The sequence below is a fragment of the Camponotus vicinus genome, unplaced genomic scaffold, assembly GCF_025532165.1.
Source record: "Camponotus vicinus isolate PSW18456_S1 unplaced genomic scaffold, iyCamVici1.0 SCAF_5, whole genome shotgun sequence".
In the NCBI taxonomy this organism is placed as follows: Eukaryota; Metazoa; Arthropoda; class Insecta; order Hymenoptera; family Formicidae; genus Camponotus; species Camponotus vicinus.
In genome coordinates this window covers 16162557-16184262 of record NW_028141977.1, presented here as the reverse complement: position 1 = coordinate 16184262, position 21706 = coordinate 16162557, and the positions used below count along the sequence as shown (strand labels likewise).

The 21706-nt window shown below is 30.9% G+C and overlaps 2 protein-coding genes and 1 long non-coding RNA gene across 7 annotated transcripts; 1 reads left to right on the top strand and 2 right to left on the bottom strand.

Annotated features, from left to right (window-relative positions):
- Nucleotides 1-2913: 2913 nt before the first annotated feature.
- On the bottom strand, nucleotides 2914-4239 carry LOC145972329 (uncharacterized). The gene is made up of 2 exons (XR_014439136.1): nucleotides 4118-4239; nucleotides 2914-4023 (listed from the first exon to the last, which is right to left on the bottom strand). It is a non-coding gene; the product is annotated as an uncharacterized LOC145972329 (long non-coding RNA).
- On the top strand, nucleotides 3239-13288 carry LOC145972325 (sorting nexin-29). 2 transcript variants are annotated; one of them, XM_083100866.1, is made up of 12 exons: nucleotides 3239-3852; nucleotides 4993-5237; nucleotides 5516-5817; nucleotides 5890-6012; nucleotides 6301-6553; nucleotides 6842-6971; nucleotides 7227-7468; nucleotides 7776-7991; nucleotides 8066-8222; nucleotides 8302-8442; nucleotides 8552-8691; nucleotides 9030-13288. In XM_083100866.1, the coding sequence occupies exons 1-12, from the start codon at nucleotides 3850-3852 to the stop codon at nucleotides 9112-9114; spliced, it is 2037 nt and encodes a 678-aa protein (XP_082956992.1). In that variant the 5' UTR covers nucleotides 3239-3849; the 3' UTR covers nucleotides 9115-13288. The 2 variants fall into 2 exon arrangements, with proteins under 2 accessions (XP_082956992.1, XP_082956991.1); XM_083100865.1 differs by having other exon boundaries at nucleotides 3240-3852; nucleotides 6839-6971.
- Nucleotides 9937-21389, bottom strand: LOC145972326 (glucocorticoid-induced transcript 1 protein). Of its 4 annotated transcripts, none has more exons than XM_083100868.1 (10): nucleotides 20623-21389; nucleotides 19265-19422; nucleotides 19057-19157; nucleotides 18819-18961; nucleotides 18574-18740; nucleotides 17958-18087; nucleotides 17251-17331; nucleotides 15783-15918; nucleotides 15488-15704; nucleotides 9937-10371 (listed from the first exon to the last, which is right to left on the bottom strand). In XM_083100868.1, the coding sequence occupies exons 1-9, from the start codon at nucleotides 20858-20860 to the stop codon at nucleotides 15518-15520; spliced, it is 1341 nt and encodes a 446-aa protein (XP_082956994.1). In that variant the 5' UTR covers nucleotides 20861-21389; the 3' UTR covers nucleotides 9937-10371; nucleotides 15488-15517. The 4 variants fall into 4 exon arrangements, 3 of the variants coding, with proteins under 3 accessions (XP_082956994.1, XP_082956993.1, XP_082956995.1); XR_014439135.1 differs by having other exon boundaries at nucleotides 10191-10371; nucleotides 11302-15704; nucleotides 20623-21388; XM_083100867.1 differs by having other exon boundaries at nucleotides 10191-15397.
- Between the last annotated feature and the right edge of the window lie 317 nt (nucleotides 21390-21706).

Genomic DNA, 21706 nt, shown 5'->3' with positions numbered 1-21706 from the left:
TAATCCCAGGTTTTCCTGGCAATTTCCGAAAGCAATGATTTTGATAGTAATTCAACGACGAACGCCATACGTTTCTTTAAAGTCGAATTAATTTAAATAATATATATTTAGATGAGAGAAATGTATCTTTTCTTTTCTTCGTTAAAAATGTTCTATCATTATTAGGATTGGTATTATTATTGTCTAATGCCAGAAAGATTTAATAGTAGATTAAATATGGATATAGCGTTGTGTATAAATTTTTATTTTTCAAATAATTTCATATTGTGATTAATTTTTATTAATTTTTTGATAAAAATGATTACGAACGAATATATTTTTAATTAATATAATTTGTCTCTCTTTTGAAAAATTATTTCTAGGTACTGGGGATATTAACATTAATTTTTAGTTTCTTTTAAGAAACTATTTGCAGGTATTGGACATCCATCGCCATTTTGAAATATTAGTTTTTAAATATATACTATTTTATACATATATATAATAAAATACATGCACAAATTCACGTATCCAAAATATTTTTCTAATTTTTATTAATGTTATATATTATATATACGCGAAATTATACATGAATGTTACATAAAATGTGCGAATACTTGAAAATTTAGAGACAAATCGAATGGGTACCTCTATATCAGTAAGATATTGATTAAAAGAAAAAAAATTATTAGTTTAAACGTTATAAGAATAAGAATCTAGAGAATTAATCTAGAATTAATTATTTAAAATTATTTGATTTATTTTATTTTGCACACTATTCGAATTGAAATTTTTTAAATCTTGCTGATATCGGGTTCGATTCGTCTCGCGCGCGCGAACGGTACCCTAAATTATTGTTATCGCACATTTAACACAAACTCCAATGATGCATGTATTTTATTATTTATAAATATAATCGTTCGTAATCACATTTTTATAAAAAAATCGTTATATCCATTTAATTTTCAATAAAGAAATATATTTCTTAATAATGAAAGAACATGTTTTCTGACGTGCATATCATTTTCGAATTGAAGACAATGACGAGGGATAATTGTTTCGTCGTTGATATATTACTGAAATCATTGCTATCGGGAATAGTCTGGAAGATCCAGGATTCGTTCCCTCCTACAGTGAAGTTCCCGACGTTCACTTAACTTTTCTTCGCAGATTGATCTTGAAAAATTTGATGTAGAAACAAGATGTTAATCGTTCTCCATTTTTAAAATCGCTCCTCTTTTTTCGGATATTTTTATCGGTATGTCACTCGCGTATCTGATGGCTTCGATTATTATATTATAAAAATTATGCGCAATCGAATATTTGGAATATTATCGATTTATTTATTCGTCGCGTTTTATCGCGAATTTTAAATCGCGATTTATCTTGTAAAAATTCGGAAATAAATCGGTCGGTGAATTGTATATTCGCAAACATTACAGACCTCAAATGTTTGTCAAAATATCTTTGATTTTCTATATTTACGTGATAATAATTATATCGCGCTCGTGTCTATTGAGAGCTAGGATTATTATATTATAAAAATTATACGTATCGCAATCAAATATTCCACATATTATCGACTTATTTATTCGTCGCTTTTTCGCGTGAATTCAAATCGCGATTTCTCTTATAAAGATTCACAAATGACTCGGACAGTGAGTACTATATTCGTAAACATTACACAGGCATCAAATTGTTTATCAAAATATCTTCGCATTTATGTGATAATAATTATATCGCGCGCGATATAATAATGTCTATTATATATATCTAATGTAATTGAGGGCGCTTCGATTATTATATTATAAAAGATATACACACACATATCGCAATCGGATATTCCGAATATTATCGATTTATTTATTCGTCACGTTTTCTCGGGAATTTTAAATCGCGATTTATCTTATAATTTAATATTATCTTATAATTTAATCGTTGACTTATACATCGAAGCTTTGTCTATCTTTCCACGTCTTTGAATATTGTCTTTAATAATCCGTGTAAAATGCGTAAAATAATAATATAAATATTTTATATATATATATATATATATATATATATATATATATATATATATATATATGTTATATTAATTATATTAATATTTTTGAATAAAATGAAAGAAAAAGAGACAGTAATTGAGAAAATAGAAAAAAGGCAACTACAGTGATTTGAATATCTCAAACCCTCTCTCCTCCTCTCTCTCTCTCTCTCTCTCTCTCTCTCTCTCTCTCTCTCTCTCTCTCTCTCTCTCTCTCTCTCTCTGAGTGATTTGAATATCTCTACCCGAGAGAACAAATGTTCATAGAAAATATTTCGATGGACTCCATAGGAAGGAATAAGCATGACAAAAATGATGGTAATCCTTATGATTTTAACACAAAGGAATACAATAAACCATAATAATCCAAGAACTCGAAGAAGAGAATATATTGGATAGAAATGCATAGTGATTGGAAATGATTAGAAACTAAAAGACAGTATGAATACAACCTATTTATTAATAGTAATACTATTTTGTAATTATATTAATTTTATAATTTAGTACATTGTATTATATAAAGTATTAAGCATAAAAATATTATGCTGGTATAAAAATTATAATAAAAATATATAAATAATGTTGGCTATGTTAAAATGGAACATATGAATTCTTTATATTTTATATAAAGGAAGAGACATTTAAAATATTTTATAACATCTATATTTTTCGAATCTTAATTATAAAAACTGTAGAAGAATCAGTGATTAATTTGACAAATTCTATATATGTATTAATAATTAAATTTTTAAATAATTAAAAAAATGATTAATAAATATCAAAGATCAGTTTACTGCTAATTAAGATTTATAGAAATCTTAATTTAAAAATGTTTTTATTCCACAGCAGGCATTTTGTGTTTTGTAAATAAAAATATATAAATATGGCAATGAATATAGAAAAATATTTATTTCATCTTTGAACATTACATTAGAAGATTACAGTATCTTTCGCTATTGAATAATTTATTTACTATCAATTTATATACATAAGTGTCTTGTTATACTCTGGTGCTACCGGCATTTCGTGCACATAGCACGGAACAATACCAGAAATTGTGCACATTATATATTACCCTCTGAGAACATTCATGGACATTGACTTTGTAGTTCATGTCCACGTTTTCAATGTCCATAGAGGGAGTATCGCTTTCAGGGATCACCTAAAAGCAGGCCATGAGTTATGACATCTGTCAGTCTTTTCTCTGGTAACGAGATCCAGGGATGATGCAGTGAATAAACGCGAAAGATCTTAATATTTTTAAAACGATATTGATCTATTTAATACAAAGGGGACACATATCATAAGTCTGAAGAAAAGTTTGTAATTATCTAACATATATTTCTTTTATTGATTTCGAGCATTTTCAAATTGTTTTTAGGAATAGAGGCTCTAAGAGCGCCCTTTTTCTTACGAATTGGACACTTGAATGAGACCACGTTTAATGCGCGTGTGTGAAGACGAGTGTCTCTGACAATGAGAACTGCATCCCGTGCGTCTACCTCATGCGTTATGTTCCCAGAAAGTAGGCATACGTTGCTCTCGCGATGGGTTCCCGGAGCAGTTCCGCCCCTGTTGTAGTTCCGCGAGTTTCAGTAATCTCTTTGTGACGGAGCGAGCGTACGTTTCCGCATTAAATGTCATGACGCGACGACGACGACGCATCGACAGCCTCATCGCGTCCTCGAAGTGACGTTTCTCTTTTTTTCTTTCGCGATATCTGCAATTCTGCCGCGCAATATCGCGAACTGAGAGTATCCGATGAACGCCGAGGGCCCTCGATTGTGAAAGCAGATCGAAGCAGTGATCCTCACTGCGTCGCTTAAATGGTAAGTAATACCTTTCGCGTTTCCCTCCTCCACGTCGTGTATCATGTCCATTCATCGATGATGAATGGACGCGATGACCAAGATGCCGTGTGTAAGAAATACGAGAGTCAGCGTAGCCCAAATTCGTGCGTATTGTTGCGATTGCGCTAGTCACGGATGTCCGGGAGAAATCTGGAAAAATTTCTAATTGATCGTAATAGAGCTCGGATATGCGTCACTTAAATATTACATTGTCGTGAACTCTTTTTATTCAGACTTTACGTACTTTTATGCAAATTGGAATAAACTATATACATCATTTGATACATGTTTGGGTTCTCTGAAGGTCTAATAACACTTTTAAGGAATGCGAGAAAAAAATGACGAAGGTATATTTTTTTATATCGAAAGGCTACATGTTTTCTTTTTCTTTTGTAACTTTTGATTTGTTATGAATGAATTCAATTATGCTTACGATAGTGTAGATATAAATAACAGCATCAATATTCTTTCTTACTTGATAAATAAATTTTTTTAAATTGTTAAATTTGTATTTTCTTGATTGATATATCTTTATGTTTATTTAATATGTATACTTGAAAATTATAAATTGACCTTAAAAATCTAAAATCGTAAAAGTTTTATGAAACTTTAAATAACTTACAGTATGAAAATAAAATCTTTTTATTAATTCTTTTGCAATTAAAAAATGCAATCATTATAAAATGTATGTTTACATGCAATATAAGTGTGACATTCTTTTTAAATCAAAGTTTTGTGATATTAGATTTTATAAGATTATTAATAATCTTATAAATTATTGTTATATTATAATGTTATAATATTGTTATTAATTATTATTAATCGTATTTTAAATTTTAAAATACATTTCAGGAAGAATTTTAATAAGACTGATAGGTGTCAGAATATAATTATTTCATACATGTGAGAAACATGAGTTATTCAATATGCCTAGATTATGCAATTGAATGATAGTTAATAAAATAAGTCTTATATAATTATATAATTATTTAATTAATAGTAATGATATAATCTTCCATCCTCAATTACAGAGGATGCTGCAAACTTAAGAATATTAAGATTTTTTCCCCCTTAAATTATATTGATTTTGACATATTTCCTGAATATCATTTATCCTAGGCTTTGCGTATTATGTCAGCGATAGTGCCGAATACACATAATATAATAGATCATGCAGCTGAAAAAGAAAAGTTATTGGAGAACTTGCTAGCATCCGCTAAAGAATGTCACATCAGGTTTGGTGGACGCGCGGAATTAGCTACAGAATCAGAGGCATGCGTAGCAAAACTTTGCCATATATTTGAATCGATCTTTGATCATGGATTAAAGACAAATTATATAGAAAAAATCAACTCAGCATTCAGGTAACATTTACATTATTTTGTAATGATCATATTTATATTTATCTTTGTTTATCTTTGTTTCGTTTGATTTCCTGCATGAGTATATACAAGGTCATAAAACAGATCACTTTATCCCTGATATGACTCATGAATATGATGATAAAAATATAGAGATAAATTTTTTATATTGATAAATTTCTAATATGAGTAAAACTAGACAACAGTTGTATTTATTATATTGCAGTATAATGATTTTAATGTAATATTAAAGAATATTTCCTCTCATATTTGTTTTATAGACATGTATCCGACTTGGTTTCTGGTGGTAATGTGAAACCTGGCAATGTAACAGATGTAGCATTCTGGCCATGTATAAAAGATCAACTCACTTGGCATGAACAGGAACGTTTTGATATATTGAGAAAGGTGCATACAGATTACGGTCGAGGTAGAGCATGGCTGAGGGCTGTTTTGAATGAAAGATCTCTAGAACGACACTTACTTGCTATCATAAATCCTGACACATTGTCTCCTTTCTATGAAGAATGGGCCTTTTTACTTGATCAAGAGAAGAGTTCTGTATTGCCTAATGTAGCTGCAGGTATTTTTTGTTCTTAAACAGTGAGTTTTTTAATTTATATCAAAAAACATAAATTAATTTAATTATTTATAGGTCTTGGAACAATTTTATTTGCAATAAGAGTAGATAATGAAGAACTTGATCATTTGAAAGGCAAAGATATGGATAGAAACAAAGGTGCACAATCAGAGCCAGTTATTTCTACATTAATTCCAGGTGAGTGTTAAATCTATTAAATTAACGCAAAAGATTTGTCATATTTATCAAAAAGTTTTATAGAACATCACATGTGTATATAATTAAATATTTTAATTTTTTTGTTAATCTAATAAAACTAGATGTACTATTTTATATTTATTTTATCTAAAAGGAAATTTTCTTATTTTTTTTATTTAAAAAATTTAAATTTCATTTAAAACAGAACTCAAACGACAAATAAAATTTTTGCATCAATAAATAATTTTCTATTTGAAATATTAATACATTAATCAATCTATTAAACAGATCCTCTTGTATCTGAACAAGAGAAGCGGAAAAAGAAAGTACCGACACGTATAATTTCTTTCGATGATGACAATGAGGAAGAGGAGCATAGGGAGGAAATTAAAACTTCTATAAGTGCACCACCAACATGCCGTAATTCGCCTACAGCAGTATCGACTAAAGATTCTACTTCGCCTTGTTTATCAGATTCTCAACCTCAAGTTGATTCCAACAATAGTACAGTTAATACAAAACTTTTGGAATGGGAACAACAGTAGGCATCTCTTATAACATTACATTATAGGCACACATACACACATAGATATACATAATGGGCGTTTTCCAGTTAGCGATACAAAGGACTCAGTGTAACACAGTGAATCATCTTATCCTTGTTTACATTCGGCAACCAACAAGGATGAAGTGATTCACTGTGTTACACTGTGTCCTTTGTGTCGCTAGTTGGAAAGCGCCTAATTATTCATATATATATATATATATATATATATATATATATATATATGTATATATATATATATATAAATTTCTTTAATGTTAGCAGTGAATCTTTTGAAGAAGAAAAAATATTAACTCCTATAATGGATGCTGGAAATATGGGCGGCCTTGTACCTGTATCATCATTTGATCAAACATTGGATGATATGATAGCCACTATGCCAAATTATTTAAATGTAAGTTCATATTTTGGTTAGTTTTAGAATAAAAAGATAATAATAATATATTATGTAAATATAGTATGTATTTAAAAATTCAAATCAGATTTATATATTAATGTTTATAACATTTATTAAATGTTTTAGGTTAATACTTAATTAATTCGTAGACAAGAAATAGATTTGATCCATTTTAATTTCTTTGTAAGAGACAATTTAAAAACAAGATATACAAGATTATAATTTTCTTTTAAAAATCTTATTTTCATTCAGGATTCATCAGAAATGACAGAGCCTGCAGTGGAGGCAACAGAACCATTAGTTGGTTTAGATTTACATATAGATCCAGAAAATCTAGATGTAAATACATTACGTGTAAGGCTTTTGGCTATGACAGAAGTGCTAGAACAAGCTAGGGAAGATGCTATAACAAGTAGATTACAATTAGCTCGCTTCCAAAGGCAACATCAAAATTATTTAGAAAGGCATGAATTGCAATTGCAAACATTAAATAGGTAATTATAATTGATGATTTTATTAAGAATTATTTTGTAGATATGTAGGTTGACAAAGATTGACACAAACATAACTTAATTGTCTTAATTATCTCCATTTAATTGCAAGAAAACATAATCTTAAAAATTTTCAAAAAATTTAAATTAATTTACAAATATAAAATAAATCAAATTTAAATTAATTTACAAAATATAATGTGGATCACACTAAGCATTGTGTGTTATTAATGTTATATATATTTATTCATAATATATAAATTTATAATAATTCGTAACCGATTTATAACTCACATTTTTAATTAAATAGAGAAAACGAACTCTTACGACAACAATTGCGTAAATATGTTACTGCCGTTCAAATGTTAAGAAGAGATTCCAATTCCACGACAATATCCGAGGAAGATTCGTCGTTGGATTATCATAATGAGGCACGACAGTACGAAGAAAAGTTAATACAGGTTGCAGATATGCATGCCGAGTTAATGGAATTTAATGCTAGACTGACAATGCAATTAACAAACAAGTGTGTAATCATATTGCGAAATTATGCAAGCTTCGTGATGATGGTTCTCCTAATTGAGTTTGAATCTTATGCAGGGATAGATTAGTGAAGATGTTGCAAATAGAATTGGAGTGTCTCCGGGGACCGTTGAATGAAGACGATTTACCTGCGGAACCACCGTGTCTTATTCATATATGGATTCCATCCGCGTTTCTCACAGGACAACCATCCGACATACATCATGTTTATCAAGTACGAGAAGCGCAGTTTTACTAAAATTTTTTTATCACAAGAATTTTTCTCTAATTTATCTAATTTATCTTTTATATAGATTTATGTACGCATAAGAGACATAGAGTGGAATATTTATAGACGATATGCTCAATTTTATGCGCTTTATAGAGAACTAAAGAAACATGACGCTATTGTTACAACTTTTGAATTTCCGCCAAAAAAAACAATAGGAAATAAGGTAAACTATATATATATACATATATGAAGTAAAATATTAGATGATACAGATTTATAATCGTATAAGCAATTAGTAATAGATGCAGCGAGAATAATCGTTAACTTTTTAGGATGCGAAATTCGTGGAAGAGCGGCGGCAAAGACTGCAACAATGGTTACGACGCGTCGTCGGACGAGTAGCGCAATGCTCTCCCGCATTTGCGTGTAGACCTAGCAGACAGACGCTCGTGTCTTTGATGCCTTTTTTTGGGTAATTCATTTAGTTATAAATGAGTTCATATAATTATAAAAATTGCGCTTTAAACAAATCAGCATTGTCCAGCAATGTGAATTATTACTGGACAATATTGATATAAAAAATTCATCATTTATATCCATATCGTAAATTTAGCGCTAAACATAATTATTTGTAGCTTATTTTTGTTTATTTAATGAATAATGTATATTAAAAGTTACGTTTAGCGCTAAATATGTATAAATATAAAGACCAGATCATTGACTTAGGTTCTATTGCAAAAAAAATATAAGGATTCTTTTTTCTAATGTATTCTTATATTTTTGCCAAGATATCATTTTTTTTATTTTCAGTGATAGTCCTAATGCTGAGGAATCGAGGAAGAATAATTCCGCAAGAAATACTTTTTCTTCCTCCCCTCAATATATGGGTTTATAATTATGACAATTTTTATAGACAATTTGTACATACATGGAAAAAGAAAAATTTTAATTTAATTATATGAGACGAATATCTTGTTTTATACAATATAATGACGTTAATTAAGAAGATGAACATATGATTACAAATATTTATGTAAATATGAACATATATCTATACACATGCAACTTATATGATATTATATGATAGCATGTGTATAAAATTACGCATAAAATTATATGTAGCAAAGACGATTAAAAGCTGGTCTTTTCTATGAAACTAATATTTTATATTTTTTAATGTTTTACTACCGAAAAAGAAATGACTGTCCCATTCTGAAATCCTAAATTTTAGTTTAATTACAATGAAATTTTTTAATTATTAATTGCTTTTTAGGTATTTAATGTGATATATTAGCATAGTATTTAATCAGATCTGTAAAATATAATGTAATTAGATCTAATTAGATGCTGTGCAAATTAATAATAATAATAAAATATTAGTAATATATTTTATTAAATATAAATTTTTAAATTTTTTTTAAATTTGATATTTTCAAAATATTTTTAAAGTGAATAAACAAAAATATACATGTATGTACTAGTTGGCTACAAGCAACAAAAATTCACACAAAGATATACCTGATAATTTAATAAGTGAACGAAATAAACTAATGCAAGAATAGTATGGATGATTTGCATAACTGAAATATGGAGATAAGTTTTTATGTATACATGAATCAGGAATGTCCCTACATGAATTTATGCACATGCATACTTTGACATGCGCTTAATTTTATGTTAAACATTCCTGTACGTATCATAACAAGAAATATATCAATTTAATTTTCTAAAAAGTTTATTTACGTAAGGCGTCTTAATAATAATATAAAAAGGTACAGTTTTCTTTCCATTTATCCTTTATGACAAAAATAAAGGTGCATATTGTTATTGGAATAAGTACATTACAATATTATGCCGGCAAATCAGAGTACAACTAATTGCGCATGTAAAAAAAATCAAAATTTTTTTAACAACTTACGCAGAATATTCTCACTATGGAGAGGTAAGATAATAAGAGGATTCGCGTTGAGATCATGGACATTAATAAGTATATTTCGAAATAAATCTGCGCAAAATGCAAGTAGCACTTTCGGCTCATTTAAACAACAATCCATTTTTTTACAATATATTTGTACTAGGCAACACTTTGGCCGTACTCACCTTTCCATATTGAGAGAAGTTCTTTTTTTTCCTTAATAGCATGTGGTATGCTCTGAAAGTTACAAATATACTTATTATTATTAACATTTTTTCTTTTTCTTATAATCGACGAATAAAGTAATAATTATATCATTTGATGAAGTCATCGCGCGCAACAATCGATGTATTTATTTCAATAGCCGAACGAAACATCGTGAGCTTATTAAATTATATCACAATCGTAGTATCATCATATTCATTTCGTAAGCATTGGTATTAAACCATTCGCGTCATTTTCTCAGACAGTCATTAAAAAATGACAGAATAAAAAACAAATTTTCTCTTCAAACTAATCATACAGCACATCAAGATATATCGTGTTTCAGGAATATTTAAAAGCATCAAATTTTCATTTAATATTCTCAATGCTTTTCAAATTTTTTACATATTCTCACACAGTTTCTGAAAACGTATGTGATACACAATAAATAATTTAAGTTTAATCATAAACGTTAAATGAAATGTTGAAACTAAAAAAAAGTTTTCAATAACTTTATATTATATTACATAGAACTGACATCACACACAACATTTTGAAATCTTATTCGCAAGATTATAAGTAAATAAATTTAAAAAAATCTAATAAAATATACAAGCTGTTCCAGAATGGCATATTCCCGTTGTTCCTTATTAAAGATTGAAATTAATTTTTCTTTTTTTAACGAAAATATTAAACGAGGTCATAATTTAACGCTAATTTTTTAATTCCAATTCTCTCTTATTCTCGGTATCTTTATAAATAAGTAAATGAAAATTTAATTTATTTCAAATTTTAATAAAAAGAGAATTTACTTTATGTATATAAATTGTTAAATTTTCTTAATTTTATTTCTGAAGGTTAATTTATAAAAAAATTCTTTATATTTTTAAAATATCATCATAGGAATATTACTTTGACATTTTCATTAAAAATCAAATTTTATGCTTCACAAAAAGAACTCACATATCCACTTTCCGCCAATTTTGGAACATCTTGCAAATATAATAAGTAAAAAATGAATTATTATTTAACTGAGAAATATAATCATGAAAATACGAGTACAAAATGAAATTATTCTTTATGTATATATATGTATGATGTATTACACATACATATATATATTTATTTATTGATGTGCTGTTGTTTCATTAATAAATTTAATTTTGCGAAAGGATACATCTCTCACTGAGAGTGAATCACTTATGTTCTATATCAAAAATTGTTAATACAAGAAGCATTACTTTATTATTATTTACATGCTCTACTTCTCTTTTTCGACTAATTTTGATTTAGCCCTAGGACCGATGAGAAAACTAAATAAATCTCAAATGTTATCAATTTCTATAAAGCAGGGTAAAAGAATAGACATGGAAAATTATAGTATTGTAAGATACTCTTCTAGAATAGAGAATTCAAAAATATCGAGAATTAATTATAAGCGAAGCGATTGAGTTTATTATTCTAAAAATCAACTTGCATTCGTAAGGCCAAAATGCGCGAACATATGAAAGTAATATAAATATTCTCTCTATAAAAAAATTGCCCATTTTTAATCTCATAAAAATTAATTTAGTCACAATAGTTTAGTCTGAATAATATTCATCCCTATGAATCGTAATATATAAATATTTGAGAATAAAAGCTTATTAACACAACTTTTTGCTATTTTATAATGGATCAAAAAGTTAATATATCATCAAAGTTTGATGAAACATTAATATATGCAGCGTTCGAAAAGTTCAAATAATCAAAATACATATTGCTCGGTACATCAGAAATATGTATATTGTATAGTTATATTTATATGCGTACATACGCATAAGAAAAAATGACATCGAATTCTAAAAAGTAAATCTTCGAGTAGTATTTTCATAGAATGAAAAAAAAAACAATTTAAATAATGTTTTATATATTTATTATAAAACAGTGAATAAAAGTTGCATTTTTTTAATTTTTTTTTAGCAGGTATATAAAATTTTTTTTAAAGATATTTTATATAACATACACACATGTGTTTTCTATGTACTGGAAAGAGTTTTGTATAATTCTGAGCATCTTACAAATTACGATACACGTTCAACAATCATTTTCGTCTTGTGTGCAAGATACTGCAACGATACATCTATAGACTGTGTCCTAGGGTTAAATGAATTTTTAATTGACATAATCATTTTGCCGTTTCTGAAGCCTGCTCAGATTTTAGATATGTAGAGAGAATGTACCGAACAGTATAGTCATGTAAGGAGAGATTATTTAATAATGAATTAAAGTATATAGACCTATATACACTTGTTCATAGGTAATCGGTATGTGATTTGAGCCTAATTTATTTAACTTTAGATTTTTTTTTAAGGTATATCCGAAATAACAGATATAATATTCGGTTCTAGCAGTCTTCATACGCGTTACTCTGCTTATTACGGAATCGATAACGAAAACTAACAATAATGATAACACATTATGCAAGTACACGAAGGTTAAAGAGTGGAGCCCTTTGACAGAGTGCGGTGAAAATAACGAGGCTAGCATTCGCTTTAAAATCATTTTCTTTTTATCTACTTATTAAAATTACGAAAATTGGTTGTTTCATTTTATTCATTAATGCTAATTAATGAATATGCGGTGAAAATAACGAGGCTAGCGTTCGCTTTAAAATCATTTTCGTTTTATCTACTTATTAAAATTACGAAAATCTGTTGTTTCATTTTATTCATTAATGTTAATTATACACTATTACGCGTCGCGCATTACTTCGGAATCGTTTGAGTAAGATGCAAAGCGCGCAAACAGACCGAAGTATAATAATGTAGTCAAATACGCTTTTCTCTTCTCGAAGCTGCTCTACACTCAGATATCGATACGACAGAGAGTGTGCGGTGTGGTACGAGGTGTGTTGTTGTTAGATCTGTAGCAAAATAAATAAAAAACGAAGTTCTCTTAAGCTAGTAAATACTATACAGTATCTTCGTATTGTATACACTTTAACTAGCCATGTGCATTTTGTGTGTATCCTGACTCTCTGATTAACCTTCCTGTCTATGTATAGCACACCTTACCACGCATTCTAAGGCATGAACTTCCTAGTGAGCTGGATAAGAGAGAGCATAGACCAGTGTGCCAGGTACTTATGTGTTAACATTCTTTTTTTTTTCTTCTTTTTTTCCTCTTCACTGTTGTAGCTAGATATACATTACATTATTAGAAAGTATATTACTATCGTATTTAAAAAACCGTTTCTTCTACGCTCTTGCCTTTACACACTATCAAGATTCTTATTTTCCTCCCAGACGGTGTAACTATAAAAACTGTTTGCAAAATGTGTTTCGTACTAGAAAGCAAAAAATAAACCAACTTCCGAGTGGCTATGTTTGCGTAAACGATAATTTAATCCATCGCACGAATAACTTTCAGCTTCTCTTTCCTTCCCGCGCTCATATTTTAATAACCTTTTTTAAGGTGTCTCAATTAATTTAACATAGATACACAATAAAAAATATAGTCTTTGATCGAAATTAAAACAATAAATTTCCATTTAAATAATTAATTATCTAATCTAACACAAGGGTCCATTTTTATAAATTGATATTCAATCTGCATTTTAACGAAATTGATCTTCGTTTTAAAATTCATTTTGTTGTTGCACTTTGAATCTTTTTCAAAGTTATTCGTGGATGATTTAATCAGAGTTCTGATATTACAACACATGCATACTGTCACTTTGTATAAGACGCAGATTATATATCCTCGAAATAATTATCCGCACTTATACAAAAAACATACACGCCTATTTTCCGTGCCAGATTAAGGAGCCGTTTTCATTCCACATCTGATACCACACTGACAAAAGCGTATGTCGTTATTTCAAACAATATTTAGTATTATCACTCATCTCTCTCGCGTCTTTCTCTACTCAATACATATCCTTCTTACGTTGGATTCATTCCACCATACATTCGTCAACCTGTCACTGCATGTTGTGTTGGTTGTACATATTCAGAGATTGTAATCTAACGTAATATATAAGATAAATCAAAAATATTGTAGCCCTATAATATTGTCGCAAAACAGAATGGAAGAACGATGAGACGATATCAATTCCGAATAAAGTTTGAATTATTTCAAACTATCAAACATAATTTCGCGTTCCAAATTTAGAATTATTTATTAATTTCTGTTAGATATTATATAAAGAGAGAAATACATCTGTAATGAATACGCGATTTCAAATAAATTTTCATGATAAACAATCGCGCGTATATCTATTTCGCTTCAAAAATACCATTCTTGTGTAAAACCCCATTTCTGTAAAACAAAAACACATAGGGATACATCATTTTCTAACTCTTCATATGATAATAGTTTGACAATATTTTTAGCATACAAGTAATAATACAAAACGATACAAAATTCTAACAAGGGTGATTCACATCTCTGTCACTATGTAATCGAGTACTTCAAACAATGAAGATTCTAATAAAAACATTATAGAGACGAGCAACAATGTATATATACGTATGCATATATATATATACGTATAAATGCATACATATATATTGTGCACACGTGCCTTTTTTGCTTTGTATCCATATAATTTTGTTTATTCCAACAATCAAATTTAATACTTCTTTTGTCATCTTGAATACTTATCCGTGTGTACAAAATTAAAGTCGTTTAGCACATTTTAGCACTAAATTTAGAATACGCAATTTCATTAGTCTTTTTTCCCTGTAGAACACAATGTTCATTCCTAAACGTTGTTGTTTCTTTATCTTTTTTGTGTTTTTTTTTCTTTTAGTTATCACAAATTATTGTTCCTCGTATTTATATATTATTGTTTCGAACATTACAAACGGAGCTCGGATGCCGTCCAAATACTTCTTTTCCTTTATTTTTATTTTTTTTTGTATCGATGCAATTCCGCAACTTTTTTAATTACACAATCCATGATGCCCGCACGATGTCCGCGCGGTGCGCACTGGGAACAGGCTGTTCTTTTTCTTTTTGTTCGGTAACTTTTCTTTGTCGATATATATGCCTTTATGTCGAAGTAAATCACTTTCTACCCACAAGGTCGTTAAAAAAAAATATATATATATATATGTATGTATATATATATATGTATGTATATATATATACTAATCGAGCTTACAAGTGTAACACCGCAAGATAAAGAGTAGGACTATGGATTTGGTGGAGGTGTGGTCGGTGTTGTATGCGCGGAAGGTGATGCACTCGAGGCGACCATCGTCGGGCTGGCCGACTGTTGCAATGGCAGGAACGCTGATCCAGAGCTGGGTTTCAACTGGAATGCTGGAACGCACGGCTTTGGGCAATAGTCTAGTTTACTCAAATCTATCATGGGCCGCCTGTGTAAAAATATGAAAAAAGGATTATTATTTACAGATATTTCAAGAGATGATAGTAAAAAATGATCTCTACGTTACCTTGCATCTTCCACAAATTTGAGGTTGACTTTCTCACAGCCATCGGGCGGTTCCCTCGCCAGGAACCTGTTAATGTGAGGAGAAGTGCCGAGACGTCCTTCTCTGTCTTGTTCAGGTGTTGAACCACGGCTTCCACCTATAAATTAAAAAAGAATTTTAAAGTCACGTTGTCGTTTAAGAACTGAAATGCTGTACGAAACGTTTTTATGTTGATGATCAAAATATATAATAGGTTTTACATGCTATTCAATAACTTTAATAATAGATGCATGTAAACAATACGTGAACAGTGAGCCTGTGTAAAATGGAGCATTATTATACATTTATTTTTTGCAATAAAAAAAAAATATATATATATGTGCGTGTATAAATTCAAATTATCTTCGTGCTATATTTGATAGCATTAAAAATATAGAGGGAAAACATATAATATTAATATTCTTGCGCTTGTGGTGCTGGAAAAAATAAAATAAAATAAATAACAGTATTCTCTGAGTTATATATAATTAATCGTAATGTTATCATGCACATTTTTAACATTGTTAGAATTTTTGTATAATGCATGTAGTACAAAATATGAATATGAACACATTGATAGCAATATTTAAAATGATAAAAGAGAAAAATGCTTAACATAAAGAATAAATAAGTGATACATGAAACATTCTTAGGTCATAGCAAAACATGCAACTAACTCCACTATATGTATAGAATTTCGTTGAATATTTGATTTACATGTTATCTTATTATTGTTAAAAAATGCCTATATTTTAATAATATATGTTATTAATAATAGAAAAAATCAAACACTTGAATAGAAATTCAATCACAATGGAAATAATATAACTGTAAAAATCATAAATTAGAAAAAAATTAACAAAATTTAATATTATTGTTCTTAAGTTTTATATATACCTTGATGATGATCTTTTAGGGATCAATAATGTCATGCAAGATGAATATCCTAATAAATCTTGATGGAAATATAATATTTTTTTTTATTTATGTGTGTATATATAATTGTATAAGATAAACCACACTAAAAAAAAGTTACCCTCCTTAATAAATTTTAAAATATGCATGTTATAGAAAAATGTTTCAGATAAAACTGTTTAATCTCACAATGGAGATACTCTATGGTAGCACAATTTTGTTTTAAATTGCGAGCCTGATTTGAAATTATCTTCATCTTCATTCAGTTTTTTTAAATTATATGTTTTTTTTCTTATTTGAAAGCGCTTCCATCTGTAACAAAACTGTACTGATCATATGTGGTTTTCCTCAAATACTTTTTATCTAAAATATCTTTTTATAAAATTTATTGAGGATGGTAGTTCTTAATGATTCACTATCTATCACTCATCTATCAATAAATATATAGTATCGACAATGGCAAATCGAGAGATTAAAACAAACAAATGAGATCTGTGAAAAGAAAAATCAAATCTTTCGGCAAATATGCTCCAACCTTGTAAGAGATCGCTAGGCGGACGGGACGCATCCATAACACCAGGAATCAGCGGAGACTCAGAATTCCTAGATGGAGGGCCTGTCTCAACAGGCACACACCTTTAGTTAGTGTGTTATTTATACTAAATATATTTATGTTAACCAGAAGTGATTAATCAGAAAAAATATATAAATATATAAATTTATATATAAATATAAAATATTAATACATATTTATATATTTATATATAAATGTTTAATTTATATAATATATATATATATATATATATATATATATATATATATACACAAACACACATACTGGATTGGTAATTGTTATACAACTAACAATCAAGAGGCAAATTATAAAAAATAAATTCAATATATAGAATAACATTTTTTTATAGAATATTTAGAATTATCTTTTTTAAACAATTTTTGTAGAAAGAAATTTTTATTCTACTTTCAATTTATTTTTATTTCTTTACATAAAAAGATGACTTCCGATCATACCACTGACACTCATAAAAGATGTCTCTATATAGAGAATGGATAATTTTATAAAACAGCTTATATAATTTCTCTTATTAATATTGCCTATCACCCTATCTTTGGAAGAATTTATCATATCACGATTCATTCAAAATCTTTTGCAAATTTGTAATAATCATCATCAATTATATCCATAAATTAATTGAGCATAAAAAACGCCTTCACACGACTTACCTGAAGAATAAGAACTGGAAGGAAGGTCAGTAGCCGGCGTTTGTGTGTTGACACTCCGAGTAGCCCGCAATAGATCTGCTAAAGGAGCGCGATGTCCTTCAGGTGTGATTTGCTCGCGATATCGTGCATACTAGAAAAGAAATAGATTCGATATATTTTAAAAAAGATATATATTAAAAAAGATGTATTTTTAGATAGATTTATTTATATTTTTTAAAAAAGAAATAAATTAAGAAATAAATTAATATAATTATTAAAGAAATAAATACTCATCATTGTATGAAACTGTCTGTATGTAATGTATGTAAAAAAAGAACACATAAGCAAAAACAAAATTTTAAAACTTTTCTTATAAAATATTTGATGATGTATATTCTCAATTAATTATTTAGATATAGATGCAAATATTTGAGATAAAAGATATCTTAATAACAAATATACATTGGATTGATTCTAAAAAAAAAATATCTTTTAAGATGAAATATAAGTTATAAAGTTACAAGTGTTCTCAAAGCATGCGTTTTTCCTCTTTTTTCTTATATGTGCAAGTTAATTTTTTTATGTTTTATTTTGTTAAAATATCGAATTCTAAATAATTTTCAACATTCTGTACTACCTTGTCCTCTATTGGATGATCTGCATCGCTATTATTGGCTGTACTTTTGAGCACGAGTCCTTCGATTTCTTGATTGAGCCCTTCGATAGACGAACGCATCGGAGGCCTCATTGGTTTCACTGGGATATTCATGGGACTTGCTTTTGTACTCAAACTAAATTGATTGTCTGTAAAGATAAAGAACGAAAATATTTAATTGATAATTTAAATAAAACAGAACAAAACGCTTTCGAGTAGTCACTCACGCATGGATGTCTGTGAAACAATACTGGGTAAAAGTACTGAATGATCTCCGGGAAGTGCGGGTGGTGGACCACCCGGCATTATTAGTCCGAATGCCGCTGTCCGTTCTCTACTGCTAGTACCTTCCTTATTTGTACGTTGTAATCTGTGATAACAATATATGTGTAAGATATACAAATTGGCATATAAATTTTTCAATAAGCATAGAACATAAGAAACAAGACAATACAAAACACATACCGATGCCTGAAATAATTCTTCTCCATTTTTTCATCGGTGACCGTTTGTTCTGTAGGGTGACGAGTATGCATTTTTCTTGGTTCATTGGAACATTCTTCCGTCTATATAATAAAAATTAAAAATATCAATCAGATAAATTTTATACAATACAAATGTCACTTTATATTTTTAAGTATACGTTTCTAAAATTGAAACAAAATGTACTCACCTGAGTAGATTTGTCCACCAGAAGACTGGAATGCATGTAATAGGAGTCACGTGGCCATTGTCCTTTTAGATAGATGGTATCCAGTGATGCTGTTCGTCGAATACTCTGGCTGCCACTTAAGCTATCGCTACAGCGACCACTTAGTGTTTTTGATTTGGCTGTAAGATACAAAAATATTCAATTAAATGACACTGTAAAATAAAGATATTCCATTATGCAATTATTAAAGGTACATGTGGACCAGACCGAACTAAAAAGACAATTTTCGGTTACTGGACTAATTAAAATTTAATAATCAAAACAGTGAAAAAACAAATATAAATAATAAATCCACAATGTAACTGAACTAAAAATGTTTCTTCAGTTACTGTAGCTGTAATGTATGCGCAAAAATGCAGGAGTCAAACTGAATTAAATTTTTGTAAATAGTATAAAGTGTGAACCTTTGTAAATAGTATAAAGTGTACAATATATGTATAATATGTTGAGTTAGTCAAAGTGGAATATAATTTATACAGTACATTTAAAAGCAAAATTATAAATGTATTTCGCAGTAATGCATTTACAAATTGAAGAATAAAAGTGAAAAATATTTATAAATAATTATAATAAACTTAGAGCAAATAATGACAGTTTGCGCTCGAAACGAGCAATTTTTCTTTTTTCCATAAATTTAATTGAAAAAAAAATAACACTTTTTAAGAAAAAAATTCTTTTCCAATGTTACAACGAACACACAAGATGAGCACAATTTGCAAATTCTTGCTCTCTTCCATTCTTTCTTATTCTACAATTCAAATAATGAAAAGGGAAGAAATCTCGTGTCAAATAATACAAAACACAAAGCACTGCGAGAAGTAAACATCTCCAAGTCAGACAGAGAATGTCTATCTTACATCTGCGCAGCAAATACAATAAAACATTCTATCCAGCTTACCTTGGACAACCAAAATGTGAGAAACCTTATTTCTTTATGAAGGAAATGACTCGTTTGCCAAGTAATATCGAATATTAAAACCTTACACACTTCACAATTTTACCTACCCCTTAACAGAATAGAATCCCAAGAGATAACATTCTGGCTCTATGCTCCTAGGACAAACTACAGTACCGGTCGGGCTCCATAGAATCATCACTGGAACCGACATTTGTCCCCGATGATGATTTCCAGGATACTCGAGGGAACACGCGCGCGAGTACGCGTTCCCCTCATCAAAACTCAAACGAGCACAAAGAACAAGCCCCGCGGGGGGGAGAGGAAGGAGGAGGAGAAGGAGGAGAACGTAGGGAGAAAGAGAGAGAGAGAGAGAGAGAAAGAGAGAGAGAGGGAGGGAGGCAGAGGGGAGGAGGCGACATACCTTTGTAGGACAGGGACCCGGGACTCCGCTGCCCCGAGGAAGACGATGTCTCCGGCGAGATGCGCGCTCGCCAGGTGGTCGCGTTCGTCGGCGAGACGGTGGGACTGTTGCTGTTGCTTTTGCGGAGACTGCTGCTCTGCCGGCCCTGCCTCATGAGCGAGCTCACGGGCAGGGTGGCGCGCATCGGGCCCTGCTTGGAGCATGGCGAGGACTTTCGCATACGCTGCGAGCTCGACATCCTTTCCTCTCCTTCGGCGAGCGGAGCGGCACCGGAGCGGACTCGCACCTCCGCGCGCGCGCGCGCGCGGGGAAAACGTAGCGGAGAGCGGACGCGCACCTGACGCGGCTTCCTCCTGCCTCGGCGGCCGCCGCTCTTTCTCTCAGGCTCAGGGCGCGGGAGAGAAGAGCCCCCGCTCGACGAGTCGCGCGCGCAACTACGGCTGCTTTTTACGGGACGCGTGTACCCGTACGTACGACACGTACCCGTGCCAAGCGCCTCTGGACACTCTTCTCGGCTCGCGACGCGACCACGGAGGAATTCTCGATCTCGTGGACGACGACGACGGCAACGACGACGGCGACGACGGCGACGGCGACGACGACGACGGCAACGGTGGTAGCGGTAGCGGTAGCGGCGGCGCGACGACACAATGCCCTACGCGTCTTGTCATTTGCAATGTTCTGCTGCTGGCTCGGCACGCACGTCACGTGACCGCCCGTACTCACCGTCCATTGGTGGCGCGCGACGCCCGCGGAGCGTCGTACTACTCGAGGACGTGCGGCGCACCGCGTTCCATTCACTACCACCGTGACGCCGTGTAAAGCGTAGGCACCGCAGCCGGTGTGCTAGCTAGCGTCCTATCGCCATCTCGCTCCCTCCCACGGATCTCGTTCCCTCTCTCTGTCTCTCTCTCGCGCGCTCAGGGACGTGAAACTCCTACGCGGGCGTCCCACGATCCCACGACCCACGACTCCGGGACAGTCGTCTCGAGACGGCGCAGCGCGATAGTACGATAATCTCGGAGGTCGAAACGTCGTGATTTTATACGCAACCGTGTTGATGTTATCGCCTGACGAGGTAAAT

What these genes read in the sequence shown, in the direction of transcription:
- LOC145972325 (XM_083100865.1), top strand. An exon ending in TATTTCTACATTAATTCCAG is followed by an intron (nt 6,013 to 6,300) that starts GTGAGTGTTAAA and finishes TCTATTAAACAG; the next exon opens with ATCCTCTTGTATCTGAACAA. An exon ending in CTATGCCAAATTATTTAAAT is followed by an intron (nt 6,972 to 7,226) that starts GTAAGTTCATAT and finishes ATTTTCATTCAG; the next exon opens with GATTCATCAGAAATGACAGA.
- LOC145972326 (XM_083100868.1), bottom strand. Translation starts at nt 20,860, where the DNA reads ATGTCGAGCTCGCAGCGTATGCGAAAGTCCTCGCCATGCTCCAAGCAG. An exon ending in AAGAATTATTTCAGGCATCG is followed by an intron (nt 18,962 to 19,056) that starts GTATGTGTTTTG and finishes TTGTTATCACAG; the next exon opens with ATTACAACGTACAAATAAGG. An exon ending in ATCATCCAATAGAGGACAAG is followed by an intron (nt 18,088 to 18,573) that starts GTAGTACAGAAT and finishes TTTCTTTTCTAG; the next exon opens with TATGCACGATATCGCGAGCA.